Here is a 23,367-nt window from a genome sequence, read left to right as displayed (position 1 = left end):
TTGTATCTGCCATGCTTAAATCCAGCTTCCTTATCTGCTCTGAGAAAGTCAGCTTCCTGGGGTCTCTCACTGTGCCTCTCAGAGAAAGAAACCCAAAGGGTAAAAGTCTATAGTTTGGACAAGAGGGGGCCAGAAAACATGGTAAAGACAATTAACACTCTCCCAGAATGACAGACATGCCAACAAATCTCTGTACATCAGAGGATTACAGGCCTGGATTAAGAAACCGTGCTCTTAAGAAAAGCTGGCTGCAGCCAGGCATGGTGGCTCACGCCTGTAATCCCAGCACTTCGGGAGGCCGAGGTAGGCGGATCACTTGAGGTTGGGAGGTCGAGACCAGCCTGACCAACATGGAGAAACCCCGTCTCTACTAAAAAATATAACATTAGCTGGGTATGGTGGTGCATGCCTCTAATCCCAGCTACTCGGGAGGCTGAGGCAGGAGAATCACTTGAACCTGGGAGGCGGAGGTTGCAGTGAGCTGAGATCGCACCATTGCACTCCAGCCTGGGCAACAAGAGTGAAACTCTATCTCAAAAAAAAAGAAAAAAAAAAAGAAAAGCTGGTTGCTTTTGGGTCCCAAATGTTTGACCAGGGAAGTTTTCTGCTAGCACTGGGGGGAAGACCAATCTCCTACCTGATCAGGAATTTTCTGGGTCAGATAATAGGCTTTCTTCATCTTCTGTGCAGTGACATGCTCTGGAGCCATTCGACATTTGTCCCCGGGGGAGGTGGGCAGGCTACGGCAGAGGCCGGAAAGAAAGCAAAGGGCAGGGTCAGCAGCTTCTTATTTGGAGGAAATATGGAGAAGGTCCAACCCAGCAGACACCCTTCTTGAGAGAAGACAAAGATGTATGAACAGAGGTTACTTGAGTAGTAGGTTGGACTAAAATGCACTCCCCAGAAGTAACCTGAGAGTCATCAAATATTAAGTAAAAGGATACAAACCACCAGCTTTAGGTTGAATTTGAATGATAAAAAATGAGGACCTTGCAATAAGCCTTATTGTGGTATATACTTCAGTTCAGTTTAATTCAGTGAACACTTAACTATATACTCAACTCTGCCCTACTGGCTGTGTGACCCTGGGCAACTGACTTAACCTCCCTTCACCTCAGTTTCATCACCCACATTACAATTACCATAATCACTGTTGAGAGAGATAGTGAGACTCTGTCTCTAAAAACATAATAATAATTTTTAAAAGATGACTAAAAAGCAACTCTTGCCCCCAAGGAGCTTATGGTATGGCAGGTGGGATATGTCAAATGACAACCACTGGACAGAGCCAAACATGAGTCTACAAGGTACAGCGGGGAAAGTAAGTTTTGTTATCAGGCAAATCAGGATTTGAATTCCAGTCCTACCATTCTCTAGTTGAATAACTTTGATGGGCTACTTAATCCCAAACAGCTTCAGTTTTCTCCTCTGTAAACTGCAGGTACAAATACTAACCTTACAGGGTTATTGGAAGGGTAAGTTATAGGGTTTTTTTCCTCACATATCTCAGGTACTAAGTAAATATAAACTCCCTCCTCTCTAGAGTGGTTCCCAATGCTTTGTGGTATGAAAAAAGAAAAAAAAAATGACCATACTGAGTTGGCTTCATGAAGGTGTATGAGCTAGGCTTTGATGAACAGCAGAGGTTAACGGTGGGTCTGGCTATGGGGCATTTCAGGAGGAAGAAACCCCATAAGCAGAGGAAAGAACACTATGGGGAACAGCAAGAGGCAATAAACATTTCAGAAAGGAGACTGGACCAACTGGTCCTTAAGGATCATTCTGAGCATGAGGTTGTGTGAGCGATCCAGTTTGTCAGGGCACAGGAGCCAGGAGAGGAAGAAGAAAGAGAGATACACCAAGAAAAAGGAAGCTGGGACCCTGACTGCCCAGGTAAGAATTTTTTTTTTTTTTTTTTTTTTAGAAACAACGTCTTGCTATATTGCCCAGGCTAAAGAGAGTACAGTGGCTATTCACAGGCATGATCATCATAGTGCACTAGAGCTGTGAACTTCTAGCCTTAAAAGATCCCCCTGCTTCAGTCTCCCAAGTAGCTGGGACTAGAGACACACACCAGTGTGCCTAAGATGTTTAAATCTGATTCCTAGGCCTGTGGTTCCTGAGCAGGGGATCAACATAACTGAACATACTTGAGAGTCACTGATGTGGCATGGTAGCATGTTAGTGGACTGTAGGGGCAAGACTGAACAGCAAGGGGAACCCGGCAGAAGGGAGCACCCAGAACCCATTCCTTCCCAGAAACTATAGCAGGGCTACTCATGCTGCCAGCAGAGCTGTGAAGAAATAGGGGCCTCACCTGGTGGTGGAGCTGCTGCAGCTGCTGGGGCTGGAAATGATATCCTCTGCATTGGGCAGGACAAAACCTGCCAGATTCAGAAGGTCACGAATCATCTGGCCTTTGATGCTGATATCCAGTGGAGAGCTGGAGTGGAGGCTTCAGAAAAAGGATAAAAAGAGTGGCCAAAGCAGCACTCCGAAACAGTCTCTGGTCATATGTGCAACTCAGGGCTAGTCTCATTTACTTCCTGGCTTCCCTAGGATGAAAGCTGCTCAAACATCCCCATGCAGGATCACCATCACAAGACTCTCTTGCCCCAAAGACGGTGAATAACCTGCCCATGACCTTGATCTGCTAAAGGAAAGCAAGCGGTAAGGATCCACTTAAAAAGAACAACTGGCTGGGCGTGGTGGCTCACATCTGTAATCCCAGCACTTTGGGAGGCCGAGGCGGGCAGATCACGAGGTCAGGAGATCGAGACCATCCTGGCTAATACAGTGAAACCCTGTCTCTACTAAAAATACAAAAAATTAGCTGGGTGTGGTGGTGCATGCCTGTAGTCCCAGCTACTTGGGAGGCTGAGGCAGGAGAACTGCTTGAATCCGGAGGCGGAGGTTGCAGTAAGCCAAGATCGCGCCACTGCACTCCAGCCTGGGCGACAGAGCGAGACTCCATCTCAAAGAAAAAAAAAAAAAAGAACAACTTACTGGAGTGGCAATGGGAGTGTGAGAATAATGGAAGGATTCTATGGTGAGTGTCCTGAGAACACCACCTACCTTGGTGAAATATTGACTTCCAGGACCCAGGGCTTGAGGTTTTCATCTAGCATGATGTCAAAACCAAAGAGTTCATGGCAGCTATAGGGCCGTCGCACATACATCTTGAGCAGGCTGGTCACATAGGGCTCTGACCTGGTCATGGGGATGAGGAAGTACTCAGTTCAGCTCCTCCCAGAGGGCTCTACTCAGAGCTATCCTGCCGAAAGAGTGGCCCAGAGATAGGCAGGCAGAAGCAACCCAGGAAAGGTAACTCTCAAGAGACACCTCTGATCTGGGACCAGCTCCTGGGGATGAGGTTCACTAGAACTTAACTCTGGCCACTCCTTCCTATTCTCTGTCCTTAAAACCAAACCACAGCATGGCCAAAGTCCAGAGCACAGCAGTGTGAGGCCCAGGAGAAAGGAGGGGGTCAGCAGCAGGCCCCACAACCAGGTTGGCAATGTGACTCACGAGATGATAGTTTTGACAACAACATCCTTTATCTTCTCCCAGATGGCGTCGCTACTGACCCCCTTCTGGCTCAGGTAGTTCCACAAAGCCTTCAGTGCCCTGCAGAGGAGGAAGAGGAAGTATTAGGAATTAAATTCTAGGAATGAGTGACAAAGACAAAGAAAAACGAAGAAGAGACCTAATGGTATTTTCTTCATATCTCTTCCTTTCACAGTTTAAATTATAAAAGAGATGAACTTGGATGCAAATAGACCAATTCTTTTTTGAGATGGAGTCTCGCTCTTTCACACAGGCTGGAGTGAAGTGGCACGATCTCAGCTCACTGCAACCTCCGTCCCCCAGGTTCAAGTGATTCTCCTGCCTCAACCTCCTGAGCAGCTGGGATTGTAGGTGCCTGCCACCACACCCAGCTAATTTTTGTATTTTTAGTAGAGGCAGGGCTTCGCCATGTTGGCCAGGCTGGTCTTGTACTCCTGAACTCAGGTGATCCACCCACCTTGGCCTCCCAAAGTGCTAGGATTACAGGCGTGAGCCACCACATCCGGCCTCAAATAGACCAATTCTGAATTGGTAAGTGTTATCTCTGGGTCTTATATTAATCCTCCACTCGCCATGCCCCTGAACCTCCCAAAACCCCAGAACCCTGTATTCCTCTAGGCCTTCACTGGACTGGGACACTCTGCCCTCAGTACCATTTGTGGCCCTGGCAAGCCATTTCATCTGCATTGGCCTGGTACTCGGCATTCTTTTTATTGACACTGTAGTTGGTCAGGTGCATGAACTTATTGCCAAGGCTCTTCATGGAAGGAGAATACCTGGAAGTAAGGAAACAAAAGGCAGAGGTAAGATGGTAACAGAGCAGATGGAGAAGGGGCCAAACATTTCCCCAAATCCTGAAGAGGTGTAGAACAAGTACACAGATCTTTTCATAGCCACAAGAGCCTGAGAAGTGTGTCTATTGGCAAAGTTCTGAAAAACCACAGCTAAACTCATCTCCTTTATCCCACCTCAGTCCCGCATGCAGGAAGACCCTCCCCAGATTTAACGAAGTAGAGAGCCTCCATATTTCCCATTTCCTGCCTTTCCCCTTGCTAACAAAAACTATTTTTCTGTTTGGTGTCTTCTAGTTTCCCTCCCTCCAAGGAAAATAAAATCCCCAATATTGTCAGAGGATACCTCACCACTGTCACATACTTGCAACTGGCAAAGCGGACCAGTCCATCTGAAAAGAGGTAAATCCGCAGAGGATCGTAGGAAGTGACGTAAACATAGATCCGCAGGTCAAACTTGCTGCCGCTGATGAGGTAGGGTTTGTGTAGATACCTACATAGGACAAAGGCCAGCTTCTCATCCAGCCAGACGATGGGGCTCAGTGGGTAACCAAGCCACAGCAAAAGCCAGCTAACAGTCCCCAAGATAAAGACCTTAGAACAGTTGGCTAAGGAAGCTCTTTGGCTGGGAGAACAAAGGGCAGAACATTGTAAGAAGGGAACCTCGAGGCCAAGGAGGTGGGAGGATGGGTTAAGGGATATGTGCTACAGGCTCACCTCTGTACCAGGAGGGGCCTTCGCTTGGGGAGCTGACTCCACTTGTGAATAACCTGGATGCCAATGCCTCGAGCTGATGCTGGCTAGGAGCAGAAAGGAGATGAGATTTGCTCCAGTTCCAATACTCTGTTGTTCCCACTCACAGACCATAGTCTCCTGCCCACTGTGATTCACTCACTGGCTTCACAATCCACTTTTGGCGGCTGCTGCTCTCCCACGCTTTGCGCAGGAGCTTGGCGTCCTGGGGCAGGATAAAGGACTGGGGGAAGAAACTGAACTCCTTCTTGCCAAAGCGGCTCTGCATACGGGACAGGTTCCGCCATAGCCGGTCCTTCCTTCCAATCTGGAATGAGCCTGGGAAATGGTTTAGCTACAAAAGGGAAAAGGGTGAGTGCAGGAAGAGGGCAGAGGTGAGGCCATAAGGAAGATGACAAGACTCACTCTACCATTCCAACTTCTTTAGCAGCACTCCAAGCTTTTGTTCCATCTTACTATCACCACCCTAATGGTCCTCAAGTATCCAACTGCAGAGCACTCACCAAAAGATGATTAAAACACAGACAAAACAGAGTAATGTAAGCCAGATGTGATATTCACCTTAAGTGCAAAGAAAAAGCTATTACATCTTTATCCATGAAACCCTATGGGATGAGGACAGAAAAGCATTTCGCCTTTAGTAAGTCTGGAGGCAAGGGACTCATTCATTCCAATGTGAGACCAGAAGTCCTCTTTACATATATTCAGCTTGGGAGAATGGAATGTGCAGTGGTCATAGGGAAACATAATAAACATAAAACAGACAATCTAACTCAAGACACATTAGAGGAAAAAGCATCTTTGAGAAGCTGCAACTGCAGGATTTCAGAGTTACACCCTCCTATGAGGCTGGAGCTCAGGAGAGGGACTCAGCTGCCCCCTACATAGGCAATAAACTCCGAGATACTGCAGCTGAACTGGAGATTTACGTGATCCACTGGAGTCTCTCACTGTACCCCCGTCCTGTACTTTCTCCTCTGTACACCTTCCTGACTTCTCCATGGTCATCATCCTCTTCCCGCCCCCTACCCCCTACTCACATCATCCCCCTCCTCTTGGCCTAGTCCAAAGTCCAGGGAAACAGCTCCTCAGAAAGGACCCCTACCTTCTGATGCTCTCGAATGGATCGGAAACTAGGAGACTTCATGTGATGACCCCAGCAGCCCAGCCAGTCATCGTTTCCTATGGGAGGTACATCAGGAATCAGCCTTGCTAACAGCTCAGTCCAGGGACAGAGAGAGGCCCAGAGGCCCCAGAACTGGGCACAGCTCCCAGACTTGGTTTTCAAAGAGTTGCTATGGAGCTGTCCTACATGAGGCCCTGGGGCCAGGGACAGAACAATGGCCCTCTGTCTCTCAATTCTGAACAACAGGCTCAGCCCAGGATTTCAGAGCTACACCCTCCTATGAGGTCGGATTTCAGGAGAGGGCCCCAGCTGCCCCGACATAGGCATGAGGTGTCTAGAGCTCTCCCCCTATGCAAGCCCATCTATTTGGGGCAAAAGGACAGGCTCACAGTAAGGCAAGCAACTCACTTTTGCTGATTTTGAAGTGGGACCGTCCAATAGTCTGCTTGACAATGTTGGGGGTCACTGTGCTCATCTTCCACCGGAGCAACTTCCTCTGCTCCCAGGGAAGTTTCTCCACTGGGAAGAATGCAAGGGGTGTGGGGATGGGGGGTGGAGAGGAGCAGAGAGTCATGATGAGAAGACAAAAAAGATGGCATGGCTGCCCATTTTTCCCTGGGCAGGCAAGTCACTAACTATTGCTCCAGATCAGGGTTTCAGAGGAGCACACTTTGGGAAAGAAGAGGGGCTGTGCAGGAATGAGGAACAAAGAAAGGGAAGACTGAAAGGGAAAAGCAACAAGGTTGGAGAGCATGAACTCAGCATGACATGGCAAGGCTGAAAAGGGTCAGCTAAAGGACAGACAAGAAAAAGGTTGCATTAGACCTACGACCACATGGGGAACTGAGCACAGTGTGACAACTGCCACAACAGCCATTCTGGAAACCCTCTCCTACCTAATGCCACCTCCTCCCAACTTAGCTAGCAACCTTCTCCCGGGGGGCTCTTCTGGGCTTTGACACTTGGCCAGGTTTACCTCTCTCATCCCGAGTGCCAAAATAGATGGTAGGGGGAACGTTGGGAAAGAGACTGTAGATGAGGGCTGGTCGGACAACTTTCTCATGATTGGAAAGGGGTTTGGTCAGAATTTCCATACAGCTTCTAAGACGAAAAACAAACATGGAGTAGAGAAAGGGAAAAAGCAACAGCCCTGAAGCGTCGTTACTATGACGTACGATTTCTTTCCAAGTGCTGTCTTTTAACTTGTGATTCTAAAAAGCCAGGTGCTCAATAATTAATAATTATTTTGTACATATTAATCCGTAAGGTACTAGGCTAACCTACATACAACCACACCATTAAATGTCACCTAAAGACAAGGTTTTCCAACACTTCATTCTGCAATACAGCTCCAAAATTTCCCGTGACAAGACATTGGCTGGGAAAGTCCCTGACAGGAGTAGTTCTGAGAGGGGAAATGAATGTGGGTGGATACCAGTAGCAGAACGTGCTATGCCAAGACAAAGAAATAAATGAGAGAAAAGAATGATGTGAAAATTACGAAGGAGGAAAACCAAACAAGATCTGAGGTGTAGAGACTTTTAAATAGAAAAAGGGGAAAAAGCAATAGAAAGAAAAGAAACAGTGATACTTCCAGTTCATTTTATATTTAGGTTCATCTAAAGATTCATGAACCATTAGTGCTTTTCTCCATTTTGGAAGTGATTTGTGACACTGTAATTTTATGTAACAGTATGGGAACACAGATCTGGATGTGATGAAGAGATGTGGCTGATGTGGGACAGTGGGCCATGGGGGTCCCTACTGTTACTCCAACAAGGGCTTGGCCAAGGCTGTCTCAAGGGGTATCAACATAGCAAACATATCAACTACCTGTCAGGTACAAGCTGAGAGACCAAGATCATTCCTTTAACTAGCACTGAAAAATGGAGAAAATAGCTATTACTCTTTACAACTTAGATAATATAATCCACGAATATTATTATAACATTAATTTTTAGTTTAAAAAAGTCACTTTACCTGTTATTATTTTCAGCACAACAGAAATAGGCACTGTATGCGAAACACTTCAGTGTTTTAACTCTTAAAGATTTTTAATGAATTTTATGGAATCAAGTTAAATACTAATTCCCAATGAAAAATTCTAATTAATTCAACTCTATTCCTCATTTTCAAACTTTTTCTTCAAAGGCTTTTGGTTTACTGAGTATGAGAATTTAAGATTGTTGAAAGTCAATAAGAATGAGTTAAAATTTAAAAACAAAGATAGAGGCCGGGTGCAGTGGCTCATGCCTGTAATCCCAGCACTTTGGGAGGCCGAGGCAGGCGGATCACCCGAGGTTGGGAGTTGGAGACCAGCCTGACCAACATGGGGAAACCCCGTCTCTACTAAAAATACAAAATTAGCCGGGCATGGCGGCGCATGCCTGTAGTCCCAGCTACTCAGGAGGCTGAGTCAGGAGAATTGCTTGAACCCAGGAGGCAGAAGTTGCGATGAGCCAAGATCACGCCATTGCACTCCGGCCTGGGTAACAAGAGCAAAACTCCATCTCAAAAAAACAAAAACAAAACAAAACAAAAAAGATAGAAACGTAAAATGGTACAGCCACTCTGGAAAACAATTTTGGCAGTTTCTTAAAAAAACTAAACATGTAACCACCATACAACCTAGCAATTGCACTCCTGGGCATTTATCCCAGAGAGATGAAGACTTCCATTGACAGAAAAATATGTACATGATTATTTATAGCAGCTTTATTCATAACAGCCAAAAGCTGAAAACAACCCAAATATCCTTCAACAGGTGTACGGTTAAACAAACTGTGGTACATCCATACCACAGAACACTATCCAGCAATAAAAAAGAATGAGAACTATTAATACATGCAACAACCCAGGTCAGTCTCCAAAGAATATGCTGAGTGAAAAAACGTCAATGTCAAAAGGTGACATACTGCTGTGATTCTATTTGTGTAACATTCTTGAAATGACAAAAAGGAGAACTAGTGGTTGCCAGGGGGTTAAGGAGGGGATGGGAGAGTAAGGGTAGGAGGAGGAGGAATTCCTACAGTGATGACAACGTTCTGTATCTTGTTTTTTTTTTTTTTTTTTTGAGACAGAGTCTTGCTCTTGTCACCCAGGCTGGGGTGCAGTGGCATGATATCGGCTCACTGCAACCTCTGCCTCCCAGGTTCATGTGATTCTCCTGCCTCAGCCTCCCAAGTAGCTGGGATTATAGGCGCCCACCATCACGCCCAGCTAATTTTTGTATTTTTAGTAAAATATGTTGTATTTTAGTAAAACATGGGGTTTCACCATGTTGGCCAGGCTGGTCTCAAACTCCTGACTTCAACTCATCTACCTGCCTCAGCCTCCCAAAGTGCTGGGGTTACAGGCGTGAGCCACTGCACCCGGCAAAATGTTCTATATCTTGACTCTAACAATGTTAACAACATCCCAAGTGTACTATATTGTACTTCTGCAAGATGTTACCCAATGGGGGAAACTGAGTAGAGAGTACAGGGGACCTCTGCATTCTTTCTTACAACTGCATGTGAAATCTATAATTATCTCAATATCACAAGCTTAATTTAAAAAACAAACAAAAAACCCTTGTGAGTTGTCTCACAAGAATCCTGAACTTCTCCTCAAGAGACCTGGCTTCTAGTCTAGCCATGCTAGAAACTATGACCTTGGAACAGCTGCTTCACTTCTCTGGTCCTCAATATTTACACTGGACTTGATGGCTTCCATCTCTAAAATTACATGATTCTTAGAGCACAACAACAGGAAATGCAATGAAAGTACTGCTGTGTAAAGAAACAGGTAGTGTTTCCAATGATTTTTCTGTTTTTCAGTGGTTGCCAAATTTTCCATAATATACAAATGTTTCATAATAGAGAAAAAATAAGATTTTAGCAATCCAAAAGTATTTTACTCATCTTTAAAATGCAAAGTGGTTTGGAATTCATCTATCTCCATTTTTGGTCAGATGCAGTGGCTCACACCACTAATCTCAGTGCTTTGGGAGGCTAAAGCAAGAGGATCACTTGAGGCCAGAGTTCAAGACAAGCCTGGGTAATATAATGAGACCTTCCCCCACAACTCTACAAAAAAAATTTTTTTAATTAGCTGGGTGTGGTGGGTGGTCCTGTAGTCCCAGCTGCTCAGTAGGCTGAGGCAGGAGGATTGCTTGAGCCCAGGAGTTCGAGGTTACAGTAAGCTATGATGGATCCACTGCACTCTAGCCTGGGCAACAGAGCAAGACTCTGACTCTAAAAAATAAAAATATATATTTCCATTTTCTTGAAAATTATGTTTAAGCCTCATATAGAGAAAAAGTTATGTGCAATTTGTAGAAGTTAATTAATTAATGAGCAAATGATTAACAAACACCTTTTGTGAATTTTATCTTATATATCAGGAAGGCTAAAGGGTTGTGTAGCAGTCCTGAAGTAGGCCCTTAAGTGTAAAAAAGGTAGGACTCCAAATCAATTACATGTCAAATATCTTTCTCCTATGAAGAGTGGAGGTACTTAATCAATATCCAATATATATAACCTGAAGTAGTTCTGCTTTTCTGGAAGGAGGATGGGTTGGGCTGAAAGTGACAATTTATGCATCAGACTCAGGGTGCCCGTGATGGGATTTCTATCCACCTTCACAGAGAATCCCAGTTCTCGCTCCCACTTTGCAAACAGCTCTGTCTCCACCTTGCAGGTTAGGGGCTCTAAAATTGGTGTGCTGCTGCCGCACCATCACATTTCACAGAGATGCAGCCTGTCTTGTCCATGCTAAACAAGGCAGAGAAGGCTTTCTTCTTAGCTTCATCTAAGGCAGGGTTGATGCAAAGAAAAACAACCCGACTCTGGGTGCTCCATATATTGGTCAAGCCCAGTGATATACAGGTTTTAATTAAAAATTAGGGCCAGGTGCAGTGGCTCAGCCCTATAATCCGAGCACTTTGGGAGGCCAACGATTACAGGTGTGTGCCACCATACCCAGCTAATTGTTTCCATTTTTAGTAGAGATGGGGTTTCACCATGTTAGCCAGCCTGGTCTCTAACTCCTGGCCTCAAGTGATCCACCCATCTTAGTCTCCCAAAGTGTTAGGATTACAGGCATAAGCCACTGCGCCCAGCCCATTATACTGTTGTTGTTGTCGTTGTTTTGTTTTTGAGACAAAGTCTTGCTCCGTCACCCAGGCTGGAATGCAGCAGCACGATCTCAGCTCACTGCAACCTCCACTTCCCAGGTTCAAGTGATTCTCGTGCCTCAGCCTCCCGAGCACCTGGGATTACAGGTGTGCACCACCATGCCTTGCTAATTTTTATATTTTTAGTAGAGACAGGGTTTTGCCATGTTGGCTAGGCTAGTCTCGAACTCCTGACCTCAGGAGATCCGCCTGCCTCAGCTTCCAAAGTGCTGGGGCTACAGGTGTGAGCCACTGCGCCTGGCCCATGATACTGTTTTTAAGCCCCACAGATGAGATGTGCTTCTGGCCCCCCATTACTCCCTGTTCAAAAACTAAAGTCGCAAACATAAAAATTTGGTAAAAATGCATTAGAGTTCTCCAGGCCATTAATGACTTGAGTGGTTTATCTCTTTATAATCTTTAAGAGACAAAAGATGAGCATTTAACAATGATCTATACAGCCACACTTACCTAGAGATCATGGCCACCGATTCGCTGGGGGAGACAGCACTTAATGAGGAGCACTCTGAGTCTCCTAGAGGAAGGAAGAACAGAGAAATTCTGACTAGAAGAGGCTGCAGCACAAACTTACCAAGCCTAGGCAACTCTTCCTTGAATATCCTGGGCTCAACCCTTCTTGGGGAGCCACAAGCACCACCCCGCTGCTTTGCACTGCCTTCCTCAACAGAAGCAGCGGGAAGGTAAGACCAGTGGGACAGGAGGACTAGAGACCCAAGTCCTCTAGAAGGCACTACCCCCACTTAAGACCCCCAAAGCAAATGACTGATGTAGGTAATGTGAGTCAAGGACCTAGTACACAATTGTCAGCCCCCTGCCCAACAGGCCATAACCAACTCCTAGTTGGAAGTGAAAGGGTTTCCAACTCACCCTCCTCCCCTTCATTCTCATCACGGCTACAACAGTCTTCCAAACCATCTACTAGTTCTTCTTCTGTATCTTCAGTCTCAGCCTGATCTGGCTGGAGGTCAGTAGCTGAACTAAAAGAAAGAATCATGCCCCCAGCCTAGTCAACTCCATCAAAGAGGTCACAGTTAGATTCTCATTCCTTCATCATCTCCCAGTATTTGCCCCTTCTCCATTACCAATCTGCTACTTCTTGCCTGGACCTCACAACTCATTTCTTTTGTCTTCAAAGCTTAGGTCTAGGCATAGCTCCTCAACCTTACATCTTCCATTCTGCAAAGAGGCACTATGTTTTCCATTTTCTTTGGTGTCCCTCATAGCATATAAGTACAACATTCTACATCTAAAAAACCATCAATGGATATCTGGTAATTGACTTGAAATGTCCCTAGGCCACTCTCTGGGAACTCAGAAAAAGGCCTTAGTGGACCAAGTTCCCGGGAAAATAACAAAACACAACAGAAGGAGCCAACTATGTGTGTGCCCTAACTATAAATGGCTGTCATGCCAAGAATGACTGAGAACCTCATTTGGTTTGGAAAAAGTAGGAAAGTCACAGGCTTCAACATTTGGTGCTCACAATTCTTATTTCTCTCCTGGTTTTTACTTAAAATAGGGGTTGGCGAACTCTTTCTCTAAAGGACCAGAGAGTAAATATTTTTGTTTGCAGGCCAGTCGGTTTATCACAACTACTCAGCTCTACCATCGTAACAAGAAAGCAGCCACAGACAACTGCAAATGAATGGACAAGGCTGCATTCCAACAAAACTTTATTTACAAAAGCAGGCAACAAGCAAGATTTGGTCTGCAAGCTATAGTTTCCCAACCCTTGCCCTGAAGTGAAAACCAAAAATTCTAGGGCAGCGAAAAAATAAAACCAACCTTCAGAGGTACAGGGTCGGTGCCACCCCAAATTATGGTATATACATTCTACTGCTCTAAATGAACCAAAAACATTCTCCAACATACCTAATATCCCTATCAGATGAGTCCAGCTCCCTGGCCTCCTCAGGTCTCTCCTCCTCAGACTGGCCCAGCTGGATGGAAGAGAGGCGGGTGGCCACGCTGGCTATGCCAAGAGTTTGAGGAAAAGGGGGACCTGGAGCTTTGCCTTCTCCAAATGCTGAGGAGTCAATTACAGATTCACAGGCAGGGTTGTGATTGAGCCCACTGGCATGTGAGGCAAGGAGGTGAATGCTGATACGTTTGGTACAGAAGACTGTATTGTCCAACCCCAAGGTATCTGAGGCACCAGGGAGGACCCGCCTGACCGATCCAGCATCCTCCTGAGGAAACTGCTGATTTACCGCAGGAGGTTTCCACCGCCTGCTCCTGTTGAGGACATTCCACTGGAAGCTGGGGTTCAGGAAACTAGATTGTTCAAGCTGGCAGCCTTGCCTCGGCATCTCCTCAAAGCCTCTTGCGGTCAATTTCCTCACGGCCTCAGTGAACCGAATCTCCTTAGTTGGATCCTGGGAATCAGAGTTGTCATCCAGAGCACAGGAAAGTGGCTCTGCCCTCATGGCTAAGTTATTCTGGTTATACCAGGAAGAGGCAACACTGGTGGTGGATGTGTCGTGGGAGCCAGTGGTAGACAAGGCGATATGGGCACTGGCATCAGCTAGGACAGTGCCAATGCTTTTGGGCACCTTATGGTCAACAGGCTGCGGTGCACAGTCTCCAGTACCCCCTGAATGATGCCAGGAGACAGGCTGGATCTTGGGTGGCAATACTGGCTTCAGGCCCTGTGTGGTCTGCAATAAAGGCACTTGTGTGCTATTTGGCCGCATGAAGGAATTATTATTCAGCATGGGCTTATAGGAGGAAGAGAGTGGAGATGGGATCTTCCCTGAGATGGCAGAGGCCAGGCTCTTCCCTGAAGGGTTTTCCCCAGCCGCTGCCAAGCAGAGGTATGGTTCTGTGGATGAGGAGGCCATGGGCTGGGCCATGGAGAAGACCATGGAAGAAGTGGCCTTGTTGGCAGTGAGACTGACAGGGAGGCTCTTTTGAGGGAGAGAAAAAGGGTTTTTTTCTGATGGGCTCGAATGCAAGCAGAAAGACTCCAGTTGCTGGTACAGTTTGTGCCTATAGCTGGAGCGGCGGTATAGCAGGGTGCTGTTGAACAAGTCCGGGAGAGAGTGTAGGTAACAGGAACTGCTGTGGCCTGCAATGACAGCCGTGGTCCCAGAGCTACATAAAGTGCTGGGGCAAAAGAAATATGCTGGCTGGGGTGGGACGCCCAAGAGGCCTGGGCCCAACCCTGCTGACAGTGTCTCCACTTGATTCTTTTCCAGCTTCCAGATTGGCTTCACTTGCTGATGGGCCTGAGGCCAGACTCTGCCCTCCGAGGGTTTCTCAGGTGGCGTGGCAGGTACTGTGCCTGAGGGACAACTCTGCTTGAAGCTGTTTTTCTGGCGGAGGCCAATACTATAGTGCTGTGTTCCTGCTGAGGCCATGAGGGGCCCACATCATGGCCACACGGTCTCACGGCCTTGCTGAGGTAAGGTGCCACACACCTCCGGTAGTAGCAGCTGCATCCTTGAAGTCTGTCAGTCTGAAGTGGAGAGAAATGATAGGAAATGTTACAGTGCCAGGAGAACGGACACCATGCTACAGTGGTCCTCAGGTAAGCAGTACAGTCCCACTTCAGCATTTTTGGGCAACCAGTCTTGGTCGTCATTTGGGGCACTGGGAGAAGAACACCAGATTTCCAGGGAGTTTTCAATGATCTTCCTACTGCCCTCATAGGATCAAAGCTGGCTTCATTACGGACTAAAACACTGAGGTGCCACCACCACTGTGAGGCTGCTTATGAGTCCCCACTCTGTCATTCAGAAAGCTTTCCTCTCTCTCCAACAAAAAATACATCTTTCTGTCTCACCGCCCACAACTTTCCATGAGGGGCTACCTTCCCTCACCCAAAACCAGTGTGGCTAGGAATAAAGCAAATCTGAAGTGAGAGAGAGGACTCAGTATCTTCCTTCTCATAAATCAATTCTGAAAGATTAAAGATTATTTGAGTCCAGGTGAGGCAGCTCACACCTGTAATCCCAGCTTGAGCCCAGGAGTTCAAGACCAGCCTGCCCAACATGGCAAAACCCCGTCACTACCAAAAATTAGCTAGGCATTGTGGCGTGCACCTGAAGTCCCAGCTACTGGGGAGGCTGAGGTGGGAGGATCGCTTGAGCCTGGGAGGCAGAGGTTGCAGTGAGCTGAGATGGTGTCACTGTACTCCAGCATGGGCAACAGAGTGAGACCCCATCTCAGAAAAAAAAAAAAAAAGACGATCTGAAAAACTCATTTTACATCTACTGCTCCCTAAATCAACTCAGCTGCCTCTGATTTAGTCTGCTTTTCATGGTTAAATAGGACAAGTTCAGACAGGAGAAGAGAATTCCCTTGCTGATCCCGGAGTTTATTCTGGAGCTGAGACAGCAATTTCATCTCTGCTAACTATATAGACTTAAATTCCATCCTGTGTGTTGGTGGGAAAAAGAAGAAAGGAAATTGAACTAAACACCAGCATTATTTTTACTTAAAGTGACTTTATTTCCAGCAGCCATACTGGGACAGTAGAGTTCAGGGAGTAAGAAGAGGACAGAAGCTTTCTTTACTCCAAAGCCCAGGCTTAAGTTTGGGCTGATCTCAGGGAGGAAGAGCCTGTCTCTTTTACATCTTCTCAATCAGTGTTTCCTTTAATACAAAACCTGTAAGCCAGCCTTCTGGGTCTCAAACTGTTCAGCATGGTCACTTACTTTCTAAATCAAATTCACAAAATATTCTCCAGTAAGGAAAGGTGGGCCTGCTTTCATGGCAGCATCTGGGGGAAATAACAAAAACTGTAAAAAGTCATTCGTGGCCAGGTGCAGTGGCTCACACCTGTAATCCCAGCACTTTAGGAGGCTGAGGCAGGCAGATCACTTGAGCTCAGGAGTTTGAGACCATACTGGGCAACATCGCAAAACCCCGTCTCTACAAAAAATACAATAATCAGCCAGGTATGGTGGCGCATGCCTGTGGTCCCAGCTACCTGGGAAGCTGAGGTATGAAAAACGCTTGAGCATGGAAGGTGGAAGTTGCAGCAAACCAAGATAGCACCACTGCTCTCCAGCCTGGGTGACAGAGTGAGACCCTGTCTCACAAAAAAAAAAAAAAAAAAAAAAGGCTGGGCACGGTGGCTACATCTGTAATCCCAGCACTTTGGGAGGCCAAGGCAGGTGGATCACGAGGTCAGGAGTTCAAGACCAGCCTGGCCAGCATGGTGAAACGCTGTCTCTACTAAAAATACAAAAATTAGCCATGCACGGAGGAGGGTGCCTGTAATCCCAGCTACTTGGGAGCCTGAGGCAGGAGAATCGCTTGACCTCGGGAGGCGGAGGTTGCAGTGAGCCGAGATCGCGCCATTGCACTCCAGCCTGGGCGACAGAGTGAGACTCTGTCTCAAAAAAAGAAAAGGAGTCATTTGTCTGGGATAATTCTGAATGGAATCCTGACATTCTCATCAAGTGTGTTTTCAGAGTAGCTAGAGGGAAGGAATTAGCAGAGAGGTTTTGTTTTGTTTTGAGGGTCTTGCTCTGTCACCCAAACTGGAATGCAGTGGCACAAACATGGCTCACTGCAGCCTCAGACTCCTGGACTCAAATGATTCTCCCCCTTCAGCCTCCCAAATAGCTGGGACCACAGGCATGCATCACCACACACAGTTGATTTTTTTAAATTTTTTTGTTAAGATAGGGAGTGGCGGTATCTCACTATGCTGCCCAGGCTGGTCTCGACTCCTGGCCTCAAGCGATCCTCCTCTCTCAGCCTCCCAATAAACTGGGATTACAAGCCTGAGCCACTGAACCCAGCCCTAGGAGAGATGGTTTTTTCGCTTAAGTTATATTTAAAATGCAAAAATGGGGAGAGTACCTTGTATTCTGATTAACAGTGTAATGGCCAAGGAAGAACTAAGATTCCTGTCTACAGCCACGAATGAATACCACCAACAAACACTGCAGAAGCCATGGGATATCGCCCTCTTTACCTGCAAAGGCTGACCTACATGGACTCTTTCTCAAGGAGAGTACAAAAAATCACAATGCAGCACTGCCAATATTCAAAATGATAATGAGCTAAAAACAGCATAAATGCTAAAACTGGATTTTGAGGCCAGTCACCTCAAAATGAGGTTACAGAAAATGGACCACCACACAAATCCAAACTATGGAAATACTGTGCTTGGAACAATTACAGCGTGTGTTTGTGGTAGAGAAGCATAGAGACAAAGGGAAAAGTCAAATCCTGCCATTCACTTTACGAGACTACAAGCACGCATGCATGTGTATTAAGTACACTCAAAATAATTCATAATCCCGTCACTTAGTCCTCTTTCGGGAAGCCACATTTTCCCCACCAATGCAACACAACAGACATACCAAAGTGGTAGGAGAATGCCTAGGGAAATGAAAACTCAGGCTGGTCCCCCTGAAAAACAGCCCCACTATTGATTCCCACGTGTATCATGCTAGCTCAGCTCTTCATTCCCTTACAAGTGCTGTCCCTGGAGCCCTTTCTTCTTCTTCACCCATCTTAAAAAATCAGCTGCAACATGACCTAGGCAGTCTTCCCTGACTCCTGAGTTTGAACAGGATGCCTCACCTCTGCGCATGCCACCATCACTGCTCACAGAACATTAGCTTCAACAATGAACTAACTCATCACACTAGGAGCAAGGAGTACATTCTCCTCCAGATGATGTCCCCAACACAGTGACTGATACACAGGAAGTGCTCAATATTCTGTTGAGTAAACAAACTGGAAAAGCACAGTAAATGAAGGGGAAACAAACTTGAATACTAGTTTGGGCACCTAATGAATGTCTGGTACCATGTTAGGCATTTTATCCATATTACCTCATTTAATCCTAAAAAAAACCTTACATTCAGTTTACTGATGATGAATCCAAGACTCAGAAAAGTTAAGTAATTTCTATAATTAAATAACCAATAAGTAGCAGTGCCTAGATTAAAACTCAAATCTGTCTGAGTCTACAATGCCTATTAAACAGAATGAAACACATATTTAGACTCCATCCCCTCCATTATCTTTAATCTTTAGGTACCAGACAAAAGCCAGGTTGGAAACACTCCTCCATGTTTATACCAAGGCCCTTTGTGGAAAGTCCCTAAAAGCACATCACTGACTTCTCATCAACACCATAGCCAATCCCACTCTCCCTTGTAGCCACAGGCACTCACTGCACAACACTTCCTTTTGCACACACATTGCTCAGTGTTTGCCTTGCTACATCCCACCACATGAACCCTCAGTGCCAAGCACATGAACACAAATAGCCCAACAGCTGGCTTGGCTTTTAATCCAAAAGAGGAAGAGGGAGGCCAAGGATACATGCCTACCCTCCTCAGAAGCTGCAGGTGGCCTGCTCCCAGACAAAGTGTTAAACAACATACCTGGGCAGGTACTAGAGTAGAGTGGATTCTCTTCTCTCTAAGGTATTACAGATCTCATATCTCTGCAATGGTCATTTCCCACTTCTTGTCTCCTCTCATAGTCCCTATATGGTTTGCATTTGTGTCCCCACCAAATCTCATGTTGAGTTGTAATTCCCAATGTTGGAGGAGGTGACTGGATCATGGAGGCGGATTTCCCCCTTGCTGTTCTCATGATAGTGAGTTCTCATGAGATCTGGCTGTTTAAAAGTGTGTAGCACCACCCTACTTTCTCTCTCTCCTGCTCTGGCCATGTGAAGACGTGCCTGCTTCCCCTTTCGCCACGACTGAATGTTTCCTGAGGCCTCCGCAGCCATGCTACCCATACAGCCTGCAGAACCATGAGCCAATTAAACCTCTTTTCTTTATAAATCACCCAGTCTCAGGTATTTCTTTATAGCAGTACGAGAACGAACTAATACAGTCCCCATGATGTGTAGTATAGCAAGTTGGATAAGGGCCACTGTCTTCCTAAAGAAATATGTCTGGACTCAAGGGCCAAGCAGGTGAGAGGATGTTTCTGTAACTCTCTTTCTGGGAAATAGCTCCAAAGTTAGTAAGAGATATCCAAGGTTGGATAAGATGGCTGTGTTAGGAATTACCAAGCAAAGACAAATTTGTTGCATCAGATACTCTGCAGAGAGTAACTTCAAGAATGCCAAGTAAACAGTATCACTCACGACAGTATCACATACAAATGCTCCAACCGAGTTTCAGTGTTTGAGGTTCAGAAGTAGTGTCACGTTAAGACAGGGAAATGATGGTTGCTAAAAACAACTTCCTTCCTTCTCCTTATAGAGATTCCTGATGAGATCAAAACCTCAAATGGTTGGGAAGCAGAGGCCTAACTAAAGCATTCAGGCAGCTTGGGTCCCAGACCCCCAATCACTGCCACAGGTCATCTTTTCCAGCATCCTGCCCACTGCCCTACAGGAATGCAAGTGACAAACTTTAAAAAGCTTCTGAAGACCCAAAATCTAAGAAGTGAAGGAAGTGAGAACCTTGTTTTAAAAGCTAACATAGTAAGTTCTGCCATAAAGTCAAAGTCCAGAGAGGCAAATAATGTCTGGCACCCAGACCCTACCGACAGCACATACTCGAAGGGCAATTTTCAGCAAAGTCATCAAGCCCATTCCCTGTGATATACTCTGCCCTCCTACGATGACACCTGGGAGACCTTTCTCCCAGTGTCCCTTATATTTCTAAGTGTACTGTGATAATGCACACTTTGTGTATATGTGCGCCTCTAGGATCCAAAAGGCAGACTGCTCATCTCCCAGGAAGTATTTTAGGAAGAAACATCAAAAGAAAGACAACAGGAGAAAAGGTATTTACATATGTAGAAGGCTATGTACTGGCTACTAATGGAAGCCCATTTCAAAAACTCCCAACTTAAACAAATCTAAACTTATAAAGAGTAATTGCTGACTATGTAAATTATAAAGGATTAACTACATATTTATACTACTTAAAGATAGCTCAAGACATTCATACTTACTCTCTGTTACTAAGTCCAAAGGATCTACCATCAGCTGACCCTCCAATCAGCAGCTTGCAAGGAACTTACTTTAGGGGCCAATAAATTGACCTCACCTGAAAAATGATATTTTGAATAATCTAACATTTTATGGAGCAATGATCTAATGTGTTTCTTGTTCCTACACAGGATCCCTAGGGAACAGGAGGGCTTAAGGGGCAAACAGGGTATAAACACTAAGCTATAGCAGGCAGAGTTCAAGTTTAGAAGAAAACAAGCCTATTTCTGTAGCTAAGTTCCTCAATCTAGGTCCTCCTCACAGCCAGGCTGCATGAGCAGCTACCGCCTCGTGGTGACTCATGACAATCAGAGCACTGATCAGTAGTGAATCACATGCAACTCTGAAACCGCACAGCTGGAATGTTCAGGGAAAGACAAGAGAAAGAAAGTACCATACCCCGACTGAGAAGTTGTGGGAGGTGAAGTTTAAAAATTCACATAAAGCACACAAAAAGCACAGTGGCTCCCAGTAAACGTTTGCAGCAAGGTAGTTACAACTCTCATTCTCACTGGCACCAAATGATCTATCTCCCCTCTGCCCCTTCATAAGTTGTGATGAAGGCAGAAAACTACAAGGGATAGACAACAATTATTCCACTACAAAACTTCAGCGAGGACAAGCAATGTTCTTTTGTAAAAGAGAATCGTCTTGTTATTTGGGAGCTTTTGTGAAATTTTTTTTTTTTTTTTGAAACAGAGTCTCACTCTGTTTGTTGCCCAGGCTGGAGTGTAGTGGTACAATCTTGGCTCACTGCAACCTCTGCCTCCCGGGTTCAAGTGATTCTCCTGCCTCAGCCTTCCAAGTAGCTGGGATTACAGGCACCCGCCATGATGCCTGGCTAATTTTTGTATTTTTAGTAGAGATGGGGTTTCACTATGTTGACTAGGCTGGCCTTGAACTCCTGACCTCAAGTGATCCACCCACCTCGGCCTCTCAAAGTGCTGGGATTACAGGTGTGAGCCACCGTGCCCAGCCAATTCTTTTTTTTTTTTTAGACAAGGTCTCCCTCTGTCACCAAGGCTGGAGTGCAGCGGTATAGTCATAACTCACTGCAGCCTAAGACTCCTGGGCTCAAACCATCTGCCCACCTCAGTCTCCTGAGTAGCTAGGACTACCGGTACACACCACTATGCCTAGCTAATTTTTTACTTTATTTTATTTTTATAGCAATAGAGTTCCACTATGTTGCCCAGGCTGGTCTCAAACTCTGTCCTCAAATGATCCTCCTGCCTTGGCCTCCCAAAGCTCTGGGATTATAGGCATGAGCCACCACACCCGGCATGGTGGTGCACACCTGTAACAGATAGTATTTTAAATACTATCTGTTAATAAAAGCAGCCAGAGCTCCTTGAAAAATGGCTGATTCCAAGGTTGGGGCAGGGAGAGCAGGAGATGAGAATGGAATATTTTGTGCTGCCAAAAAGTAAGGAAGTGGTCAAAATTTGATAGAGACATGTCAAAAGACCATAGATACAGCTAACATCATACTTAATAGTCAATCATGAGATGCTTTTCCTCTGAGATTAGGAATAAGACAAGGATATCTACTCTCTCCATTTCTTTTTTATTTTATTTATTTATTTATTTACTTTGAGACAGCGTCTCGCTCTGTTGCCCAGGCTGGAGTGCAGTGGCACGATCTCAGCTCACTGCAACCTCCCCCTCCCAGGTTCAAGTGGTTGTTCTGCCTCAGCCTCCCTAGTAGCTGGGGCTACAGGCACATGCCACCACACCCAGCTAATTTTTTTTCTTTTTTTTTTTTTTTTTTTGTATTTTTAGTAAAGATGGGGTTTCACCATATAGGCCAGGCTGGTCTCAAACTCCTGACCTCATGATCTGCCCACCTTGGCCTCCCAAAGTACTGGGATTACAGGCATGAGCCACCATGCCTAACCTCCATTTCTATTAGACCCTATACTAGAAATTCTAAGCAGTGTGACATGGCAAGAAAAAGAAATCAAAGATACACAGATTGGAAAGGAAGAAGTAAAACTGTCATTATTTGTAGGACATATGATCTTGTACATAGAAAATCCTGGCTGGGCACATTGGCTCACGCCTGTAATCCCAATACTTTAGGAAGATGAAATAGAAGGATCACTTAAGACCATGAGTTTGAGAACAGCCTGAGCAATATAGGGAGACATTATCTCTACAAAAAATTTTAAAAATTAGCACAAGCCTGTAGTCCCAGCTACTGAGGAGGCTGAAGTGGGAGGATCACTTGAGCCTGGGAGGTCGAGGCTGCAATAAGCCATGATCACACCACTGAACTTGAGCCAGGGTGACAGAATAAGACCCTGGTTTTTTTTTTTTTTTTTTTTAAAGAGAGAGAAAAGAAAATCCTAAAACATTTATCAAATAAAAAATCCTACTAGAACTAATAACCAAGTTTAGTAAGGTCACAGAATACACAATCAATACACGAAAGTCAGTTTTAGTTCTACATACTAGCAACAAACAAACAACATGTAAAAATGAAATACACAATTCCATTCACAACAGCACCAAAAAGAATAAAGTATCTAAGAATAGGGACTTCTGGTTCCAAAATGGCAGTGTAGAAGCAAGCTGGCTTCACTCTTCCTCACAGAAAACCAAACACAAGTACACAGCACAAAGATTATCACCAGTAAAATCCCAGAACTCAAGTATGAAGAGGAGACCGTTCCTGGGACCACAGAGAAGGGAAAAAATTCTGACAAGGTGGTAAGAAAACTGGACTTCCACATCTGCAGCATCCCCTCCCTCAATCTTCCTGGGACCAAGGACATAGAAAACCTGCCCCCAACTCACAATTTCTAAAGTGGAAAAAGTGATATCAAGATAGACAACCAGGTTGGGCACAGTGGCTCACGTCTGTAATCCCAGCACTTTGGGAGGCCGAGGCAGACGGATCACCTGAGGCCAGGAGTTCGAGACCAGCCTGGCCAACATGGCGAAACCCCGTCTCTACTAAAAATATAAAAAATTAACCGGGCATGGTGGTGGGCATCCATAATCCCAGCTACTCGGGAGGCTG

The 23,367-nt window shown here is 45.6% G+C and overlaps 1 protein-coding gene across 6 annotated transcripts in view; it reads right to left on the bottom strand.

Moving 5' to 3' along the window:
* The window catches only part of TTLL4 (tubulin tyrosine ligase like 4), a 43,893-nt gene that overhangs the window by 2,208 nt on the left and 18,318 nt on the right, over positions 1-23,367 (bottom strand). For 4 of the 6 annotated variants that reach the window (XM_055379574.2, XM_055379575.2, XM_055379572.2 and 1 more), the window contains exons 1-14: positions 13,286-14,772; positions 12,281-12,390; positions 11,864-11,927; positions 7,214-7,338; positions 6,646-6,756; positions 6,217-6,293; positions 5,254-5,445; positions 5,076-5,158; positions 4,723-4,851; positions 4,221-4,343; positions 3,529-3,627; positions 3,076-3,210; positions 2,318-2,455; positions 638-740 (exon numbers count right to left, since the gene is read on the bottom strand). In XM_055379574.2, the coding sequence (XP_055235549.1) occupies positions 638-740; positions 2,318-2,455; positions 3,076-3,210; positions 3,529-3,627; positions 4,221-4,343; positions 4,723-4,851; positions 5,076-5,158; positions 5,254-5,445; positions 6,217-6,293; positions 6,646-6,756; positions 7,214-7,338; positions 11,864-11,927; positions 12,281-12,390; positions 13,286-14,772 (2,976 nt within the window). Of the gene's footprint in view, positions 1-637; positions 741-2,317; positions 2,456-3,075; positions 3,211-3,528; positions 3,628-4,220; positions 4,344-4,722; positions 4,852-5,075; positions 5,159-5,253; positions 5,446-6,216; positions 6,294-6,645; positions 6,757-7,213; positions 7,339-11,863; positions 11,928-12,280; positions 12,391-13,285; positions 14,871-23,367 lie in introns of those variants that run through there. The other 2 variants (XM_019022661.3, XM_063695221.1) reach the window with 1 other exon arrangement.

This window comes from Gorilla gorilla, chromosome 11 (assembly GCF_029281585.2).
Source record: "Gorilla gorilla gorilla isolate KB3781 chromosome 11, NHGRI_mGorGor1-v2.1_pri, whole genome shotgun sequence".
NCBI classification, from domain to species: Eukaryota; Metazoa; Chordata; class Mammalia; order Primates; family Hominidae; genus Gorilla; species Gorilla gorilla.
The sequence above is the reverse complement of the archived record's forward strand: the minus strand, read 5'-3'. Positions and strand labels throughout refer to the sequence as shown.